At 70.3% G+C, this 8,760-nt stretch overlaps 1 protein-coding gene across 1 annotated transcript; it reads left to right on the plus strand.

Annotated features, from left to right (window-relative positions):
• The first annotated feature begins 644 nt into the window (after nucleotides 1-644).
• On the plus strand, nucleotides 645-7,751 carry GAREM2 (GRB2 associated regulator of MAPK1 subtype 2). Its single transcript, XM_075497211.1, has 6 exons — nucleotides 645-838; nucleotides 2,431-2,571; nucleotides 4,009-4,139; nucleotides 4,530-5,645; nucleotides 6,364-6,527; nucleotides 6,663-7,751. The coding sequence occupies exons 1-6, from the start codon at nucleotides 727-729 to the stop codon at nucleotides 7,519-7,521; spliced, it is 2,523 nt and encodes an 840-aa protein (XP_075353326.1). The 5' UTR covers nucleotides 645-726; the 3' UTR covers nucleotides 7,522-7,751.
• Nucleotides 7,752-8,760: the final 1,009 nt, after the last annotated feature.

Consider the following 8,760-nt stretch of genomic DNA (forward strand, 5'->3'; position numbering starts at 1 on the left):
CTTCCCTCGGCGGCCAAGGGAAGATGAGCCCCCCGGGAGGGACCGGGGGCGGCGGGGCTGAGCCCCCCGGTACCCCCGGAGAGACCGGGGGCGGTTGAGGCTGAGCCCCCCCTGTACCCCCGGAGAGACCCGGGGCAGTTGAGGCTGAGCCCCCCGGTATCCCCGGAGGGACCCGGGGCGGTTGAGGCTGAGCCCCCCCTGTACGCCCGGAGAGACCCGGGGCAGTTGAGGCTGAGCCCCCCGGTACCCCCGGAGGGACCCGGGGCAGTTGAGGCTGAGCCCCCCGGTACCCCCGGAGGGACCCGGGGCGGTTGAGGCTGAGCCCCCCGGTACCCCCGGCCGAGCAGCGGTTCCTGCGGACGGCGCGGGCGGAGCCGCCCCCATCCCCGGGGGCCGCGTCCCCTCCCCGGGGCACCCCCGGGAGCAGCCCCCGCCCCGGCGGTCCCCGCCGAGGGGGGGATGCCCGGCCAAGGGGGGGGTCCCGCCGGGGGGTCCCCGCCCGCCGCCGCCGCCGCCGCCGCCGCCTCCCCCCGCCCCCGCCGCGGGGGGGTCCCGCCTGCCGAGGCGGGCGGGCAGGAGGGGCCGGGGGCGGGCGGGGGGCGGCTCCCGGCTGCCCGGCTCCCCGCCGCCCCCCGCCCCCGGCCCCGGCCCCGGCCCGGCGGCGGCGATGGAGCCCGGCGCGGCCGCCCCCCCCCGCGGCCCGGGGCCGGCCTGAGCCGCGATGCGATGGAGAAGCTGGCGGCGGGGCTGGCCCGGCTCCGCTGGAGCCCCGCGGCGCTGCCCCTCGACGCGATCGTCAGCCAGTGCCGGCTGCCCACCCTCGTCTGCCTGGGGCAGGGTGAGCGGCGGGGCCGGGGGAGCGAGGGGCACAGGGGGAGAGGAAGGCTGGAGGGACGAGGAGGAGGAGGAGGGAGGAAGGCTGGAGGGAGCGGGAGGAGGGAGGGAGGCTGGAGCGATGGGGAGGAGGGAGGGAGGAAGGCTGGAGAGGTGAGGAGGAGGAAGGCTGGAGGGACGGAGAGGAGGGAGGGAGGCTGGAGCGATGGGGAGGAGGGAGGGAGGAAGGCTGGAGGGAGGGGTGGAGGGCGGAGGTATGGGGAGGAGGGAGGAAGGCTTGAGAGTGAGGAGGAGGGGGAAGGAGGAAGGCTGGAGGGAGGGATGGAGGGTGCAGGGACGAGGAGGGAGATAGGAAGACTGGAGAGGTGAGGAGGAGGAGGGAGGAAGGCTAGAGAGATGGAGAGGAGGGAGAAAGGGTAGAGGGAGGAGGGAGGAAGGCTGGAGGGACGAGGAGGAAGGAGAGAGGAAGACGGGAGGGGTGAGGAGGAGGAGGAGGAGGAAGGAAGGCTGGGTGGGTGAGGAGGAGAAGGGAGAGAGGAAGGCTGGAGGGGTGAAGAGGAGGAGGGATGAAGGTTGGAGGGATGAGGAGGAGGAGGAAGGAGGAAGACTGGAGGGACCAGGAGAAGGGAGGGGAGGCTGGAGGGATGGGGAGGAGAGAGGGAGGAAGGCTGGAGTGGTGAGGAGGAGGAGGGAGGAAGGCTGGCGGGCCAGGTGAGACATGACCGAGCTGCTGTCCCAGGTCCAGGGCTGCTGCTGGGCGGGCTCTTCTCCCGTGGGGGCCCGGGGCTGCCCCCGCCGGGCGGGGACCGGGGCTGGGGACCGGGGCAGGGGCTGCCTCGGACCGGGCCCCTGGGGCTCCTGCCCGGGGGGGCGGGGGGGTGAGTGTGGGGGTGTGGGTGGGTGTGGGGGTGTGGATGTGGGGGGCCCGGGGCACTGGTTGCCCTCGTCACCCTTTCCGGGTGACATGCTGGAGGTGGTGGCCGCAGGCTGGCAGGGGCTGGCAGCCGCTGTGTCCCCTCGCCGCCCTCCCCGGGGCACAGCCTGGCTGGGGGGGGGTGCCCGGCTGTGACCCCCACGCACAGGCTGGGTGGGGAGCAGGGGGGTGCAGGGCAGCGGGGTGCACTGCGGGGTGCGCAGGCGTCAGCACAGGGTCACCCCGGAGTGGCCGTGCAGGTGGTGACCCCCTCCAGAGCAGGGTCCCCCCCTCCAGAGCAGGGTCCCCCCTCCAGATGAGGGTCCCCCCCTCTAGAGCAGGATCCGGCCTCTCCGGAGCAGGGTCCCGTCCCCTCCGGAGCAGGGTGGGTGCCCAGGGCCATGCCGGGGGTGGATGCCAGGGCTGCGGGGTGCAGCGGCCGTGGGGGCCCCTGTGCCGGCCCCGTCTCAATAAACTTCTTGTTTGCGGCGGCTGCAGCTTTTCAGGGGGGGACAAAGAAATTGTTTCCTGGGCAACTGGCGGCTCTTGGCAGCGGGCACCTGCTCATCCCTCCGGCTGGCTGTCCGTCCGTCCGTCCGTCCAGCTCCCGGCCGGCCACCCCCGGGTGCCCCGGGCAGGGTGGGGGGTGTCCTGGGGATGGTGACAGCCGCGTCCCCCGGCAGGCGAGTGCGTGGAGGGGGTGAGTGCCCAGGACGTGCTGCTGGTCCACTCCTGCCGGCAGTGGACGACGGTGACAGCTCACAGCCTGGAGGAGGGACACTACGTCATCGGCCCCAAAATCGACATCCCGCTCCAGTACCCAGGTGGGGCGCGAGGGGCGAGGACAAGGGTGTCAATGTCCCCTGGGGCATCAGGGCTGGGACCTCCCCCCCCCGCTCCAGTGGCTGAACTGGGGGTGCTCCAGTATGGCCCAGTCTGGGGGAGGAGATGCTCTGGTTCAGGGGCTGCTCGCCGCTGCTCCCGCCCTGCCAGCGCCAGCCCAAAGCTGGGGTGCTGGGGGGGGTGGCAGGGACGGGGTGGGGATGAGGATGGGATGGGATGGGATGCAGACAGGGATGGGGCCGGGGATGGGATGGGGCGGTGGGGATGGGATGGGGATGGGATGGGGACAGGGATGAGATGAGGAAGAGGATGGGGACAGGGATGGGGACAGGGCTGGGCCGGGCTGGGGATAGGGATGGGGTTGGGGCTGGCAATGCAGACGAAGGTGCTGCGATGCCGGCGGCCGCCCTAGCAAGAGCCTTAATGACCACTCTAAGTGCTCGCCATGTCGGTAATGAGTCCTGCTAATAAATAAATAATGGGAAATGGAGCGGGGGAGGGGGTTAATCACCAGTCCCAAGGGGGGAGCTGAGGAGGGGAGGGCTGGGCAGCGTGTTAACCGGCTTCGGGGGCTCGGCTGTGCCCAAGCCGTCCGGCTCAGGCACCGCGGCTCCGGCCTCGACCGGCTCCTGTGTCCCCGGTGCCGTGGCCCCGGCCGGGACCCTGCCCAGCGAGGGGCAGCCGTGGCCCCGGCACCGCTCGGCACGGGGCTGGCAGCGGCGGAGCTGGCTGGCACGGGAGTGTCGGGGCATTAATATTCCCCTCAGGTCTGTCCCCGCCGAGCCGATGCCGATGGCGGCAGTTTTGCTGCCGGCCGCAGGCCTCCCCCCTCTCCCCGCTCCTGCCTTCGCCTCCACCGCCAGCTCCGCTGCTGAGCCCCCCGGTCCCCTCCCCGGTGGCTCTTCTGCCCAAAGCGTGGGGCAGAGGGGGGGTCACAGGGCCCTGGTGGGGCTGGGGCCGGCTTTTGGGGGGGCAATGGGGCTCCCTGAGATTTTGGCTGCTCCGCTGGCCCTGCTCCAGGCAGGTTCCTCCGTCCACGGGGCATTTCTGCGGCTTCTTTGGGGTGTTCCCGCAGCTCCGGGGGTGCCGGAGCAGCATTGCCGAGACACCCCACGTACCCGGGGCTTTGTGCTTTGTCCCATCCGAAAGCCCTCCTTGATGCTGCTTGTGTGGTGTACAGGTATTGGGGAGGGGGGGAATGCTCTGGTGTCCCCTTGCAGCACTTGGGCACTCTGGGTGAACCCCTCTACCCACAGAGGTGCTTCCCAAATGTGATGGGGACCCCAGGCCAGCCTCGAAAGGGGGGGCTGCCCCCACGAAGGGCCGTGCTGGCCCCGAGGTGGGTCACAGCAGGCCCCTATGGCCGGGCCCTGGAGATGGGCTCCTCTCACCGCCATGGGTCTGGCCGTCCCACGCAGGGAAGTTCAAGCTGCTGGACCAGGACCGGGACATCCGTGAGCCCGTGCAGTACTTCAACAGCGTGGAGGAGGTGGCCAGCATCTTCCCGGACCGTGTCTTTGTCATGGAGGCCATCACCTTCAGCGTGAAGGTTGGTATGGGGACAGAGGGGACAGCGGTGGAACAGCAGGCGAATGTCAGGGAGTGGCAGTGAGGCAGCAGGGGATGGTGGTGGGACATTAGGGGTTGGTGGTGGGACACCAGGGGTTAGTGGTGGGACATTGGGGATGGTGGTGGGACATGGGGGATAGTGGTGGGAATCAGGGGATGGTGGTGGGACATCAGAAGAGGAGAGTGGGACATCAGGAGTGGGTAGCGGGACATCAGGAGTTGGTGGTGGGACACCAAGAGTTGGTGGTGGGACATCAGGGGATGATGATGGGACATCAGGGGTTGGTGGTGGCACATCACAGGATGGCGGTGGGACGTCAGGGGACAGCGACAGGGCAGCGGGTCCCATGGTGGGGCTGTCCCGGGGCAGGTGGTGTCGGGGGAGTTCAGCGAGGACAGCGAGGTGTACAACTTCACGCTGCACGCGGGGGACGAGCTGACGCTGATGGGCCAAGCGGAGATCCTCTGTGCCAAGACGGTGAAGGAGAAGTCGCGCTTCAACACCATCCTGCGGAAGCTGGGCAAGGCGGCGCCGGCGGCGGGGGCCAGGCAGGTGAAGGGCAAGATGCCCTGCCTGATCTGCATGAACCACCGCACCAACGAGAGCCTCAGCCTGCCCTTCCAGTGCAAGGGCCGCTTCAGCACCCGCAGCCCCCTCGAGCTGCGGCTGCAGGAGGGCGAGCACACCATCCGCAGCATCATCGAGAAGGTGCGGCTGCCCGTCAACGTGGCCGTGCCCAGCCGCCCCGCGCGCAACCCCTACGACCTGCACGCCATCCGCGAGGGCCACTGCTACAAGCTGGTCAGCATCATCTCCAAGACGGTGGTGTTGTGCTGCATCCTCCGCCGGGACGAGCTGGTCCCCTTCCACTTCCTCCTGCTGACCGACATGCCCCGTTTCCAGCTGCCCGAGGGGCTGCTCGCCGGGGACCCCCAGCTGGAGAAGCTGCTGCGGGACAGCGCCGCGTACTGCCACGACCGCTTCAACCCCGACGAGTACTCGCGGGCCGTGCGGGAGGCCAAACCTGACTTTTCGGAGGAGTGTGCCAGCCCCCGGCGCCTGCGGCTCTGCCTGCCTGCCTGCGCCCGCGAGGAGCTCAGCCAGCCCCTCCAGCGCCTCTCCCTCTGCGCCTGCAGCACGGGGGTCCCCCGGGAGTCTGCCGCCCGCTGCCAGGGACCGCGAGGTGTCGGGGCGGGCACCCCACGCCTGCCGCTGCCCGACTTCCCTGACTCCGACCGGGAGTACATGACGCCCGACTGGGCCGAGCCTGAGTTCAGGACTCAGGAGCCGCTGGAGATCCCCTACGAGGAGCTCTGGAGCAACCCCAGCCCGGAGGGCTGCTGCGAGCCCGGCAGCGGTGCCGGCCGGCCGGACCTCGTCTCCTTCGGGGCCGTCACCTCGCTGGGCTCCCCACACCGCCCTGGCGTGCCTGGGGACGAGCCCCGTGGGGACACCCCGCCCCCTGTGCCACCCAAGTCGGAGGCGGTAAGAGCCGCGGTCCTGTCCCCAGGGATGGGGAATGACACCCCTGGGGTCCCGCCTGCCGCCAGCCGCCCCGGCCAGGGGCGATGCACCGGGATGGCCGGCGGTGAGCCCTGGCACGGCCCCGCTGGCAGCCCTGTGCCGGGGGCAGGGGGTGCACAGCTCAGGGCGGTGCTGGCAGCCCCACGGCACGGCCAACCTGACCCCCCCCCCCCGGGTGCCACGGGGCTCTGGGCTGGCAGCCCCTGTCCCCTGGCTCTGGGGTCCCTCCCCAGCTCTGTTCGGTCACCCAAACCCTCTGGGCTCCCCAGCACCAGGGGGTACCCAAATCCTCAGGACACCCTTGTATCATGGGGTACCCAGTTCCCCAGGGCTCCCTGCACCATGGGGTACCCGAACCTGTTTGGTTTCCTAGCACCATTTGGGGGGTACCCAAATCCTCCGGGCTCCGCTGCACCGTGGCTTTCGGAGTCCTTAGGGGCTCCCCTACACCGTGAGGTACCCGCATTTTTGGGGTCCCCTTCACCATGAGGTACCCAAATTTTTGGGATCCCTGCACCACGGGGTACCCGGCTCCCTGGGGCTCCCCCAGCCCATTGGTGGCTCGACCGGGGCGCTGGCTGCCCCCGAGCCCCCCATCGTCCCCTCCAGCTGCGGGGTCCTGGGGGCAGATCCCCCGGCACTGGCGACCGGGGGCCTGACAGCGCTCGCCCCCTTCCAGGTGAAGGAGGAGTGCCGGCTGCTGAACGCACCCCCAGTGCCGCCCCGGGGCAGCCGCCCCCCGCTGCCCTGCAGCCCCCCGGCCCCCCTGCGCTGCCCGAAGCTGGCACCCGCTCCCTCGCCCAGCCCCAGCCTCTCCTACTACTCCTCGGGGCTCCACGACGGGTGAGTGGCTGCGGCACAGCCGGGGACATCGGGATGCTGTGGTTGGGTCGGGGTGGCGACGGGACGGCCCCGCAGCGCGGGGCTGGGGGGGAACGCAGCCCCGGGGTGACGGCGACGCTCCCCTTCCTTCGGCAGGTCGGTCCCGCGGAGCGGCAGCGGCTCGCCCTCGCCTGACGCCTACTCCCTGTACTGCTACCCCTGCACGTGGGGCGACTGCAAAGCCGGGGAGGCCCCCGGGCGCCCGCTGCCCCCCGCCACCCAGCCCACCCTCACCTCCTGGTCGGACCCCTGGGCGTACGCCGAGGCAGGCCCCGGGGCGGGCAGCGGCTGCTCGACCCCGCTGCCGGGGGCCGAGCCCCCCATGAAGCCCTACCGCAGCTGCCCCCGCCTCAAGCCCCCACACCCCCAAAAACGCTTCGCCCCCTTTGGGGCACTCAACCCCTTCGCTGGCCCGGCCGAGTGGCCGGAGAGCCCGGAGTGGTCCAAGCCGCCTTCGGCCCCGGCCGCCCCCTCCTCCTCCTCCTCGCCAGAGCCCTTCGCCCCCGTCGAGGAGCTGGCACCCCCCCCTCGCCCACCCAAGGGCTTCGAGGGGGACAGCATCGTCATCCGCGGGGCGGCCCCGCTCTCGCCCGCCGTCCTGCGCGGGGCCGAGGGCGGCGTCACCCGCGTCTACCTGGCGCAGGGCGTCATCGAGGTGCCACCGGCAGCGCGGGGCGATGGGGGGGCCCCGCCAGCCGCCCCCCGTCCCAGCGGGGACGGCTCGCCCTGGCTGCCCCCCGCCGACCTCTCGGCCCTCTCGCTGGAGGAGGTCTCCAAGTGCCTGCGCTTCATCGGCCTCTCCGAGGACGTGGTCAGCTTCTTCGCCCGCGAGCGCATCGACGGCAGCATCTTCGTGCAGCTCAGCGAGGAGATCCTGGCCGACGACTTCCGCCTCACCAAGCTCCAGGTGAAGAAGATCATGCAGTTCATCAAGGGCTGGCGCCCCAAGATCTAGCCGCGTGCCGGGGACCCCCGGACCATGGGGGGTCCCCCAGCCACCTGGACCACAGCTCTGCCGTTCTCTCCTCCTGTTCCCGTCCCCTGCCCCGCTCCGGGACACCCCGAGGCGGCAGTGCCTCTGCCCCACGGGCTGCGGGGCTTCCTCCTCCCTGGCAGCTCAGCCCTATTGCCCAGCCCTCCCTTCCTTTCCGTTTTAACACTGGACGGTAATTTTGGCCCAAAGGGGCTGGAAAATACTGGAGTTTGCGCTGACTGGTTTAACTTAATCCTTGTGGATTAGCGTAATAAACGTACGGGAGAAAAACGAGCCACCGGAGAAGCTCCTTGCTCGGGGAGGAGGGGGAAAGGGGCTCTTGGTGGGGAAGGAGGCTCTGGGGGTCTCTCCCATGCACCCCAGGCTCTGGGGGTCTCTCGTGCACCCCACCTCGCCAGGGTGGTGTGTCACGGTGGTACAGAGGTGCCCCGTGCCCAGCACGTGGCAAGGGACCAGGGGCCTCCACACAAGGGACAGCGTTGCTCTCAGACCTGCTCCGAGCTGCCTGCACCCCAGGGTGATTTCAGGGGCCTGGAAGGAAGCTCCCCCGCCTGACGGACACGGCCGACCCTGGGAAAGGGAGGCAGAGACCTGCCCTCAGGGCTGCATCCCCCACCCAAAGCACCCCCCTCTCTCAGGGCCCAGGGCGAGGTGCCCCACAGACCCCCGAGCTCCCCAAGCCCCACTGCTGCACAGAGCTCGACGGAGCCCCAGCCATGGGGGGGCTGGGACCAGACCTCCCCAGCCCCGACTCCCAGGGTGCAGGGCTGCCCCAGACCAGGCTCACACCCCGCAAGGACAGCTTCTGCAGAGCCCTCCATGTGGGGGGCAGGTCCCAGGGGCTGCTGCCTCCCCCCAGGGAGGGCTGAAGGCTGGTTTCCAGCTCCGCAGGCAGCCCGATGCCTCCCCCAGCAGGCCGCAGAGGCAGGATGAGACGACATCTCAGCCTGATTGCGTACCGGCGGCTTTGAGAAACAAGCACAAACGTGACATGAAAATAGCAGCATCACCCGAGCTCCCAGCCCGAGCCCTAGCAGGGCACAGGAAAAAGGCAGCGAGGCCAGGCCAGCTCCCAAATCACTGACAGGTGCGCAGAGATTTAAAGCCTTTTAGTTTAAACTGAGCTCTCCCCACGGGGGGACCCTTCTGGCCTTTGGCTGCTTGATTTGCAATTACAGGCGGGCCCATCTGCCAGGATAA

This window comes from Mycteria americana, chromosome 3 (assembly GCF_035582795.1).
Source record: "Mycteria americana isolate JAX WOST 10 ecotype Jacksonville Zoo and Gardens chromosome 3, USCA_MyAme_1.0, whole genome shotgun sequence".
Lineage (NCBI taxonomy): Eukaryota > Metazoa > Chordata > Aves > Ciconiiformes > Ciconiidae > Mycteria > Mycteria americana.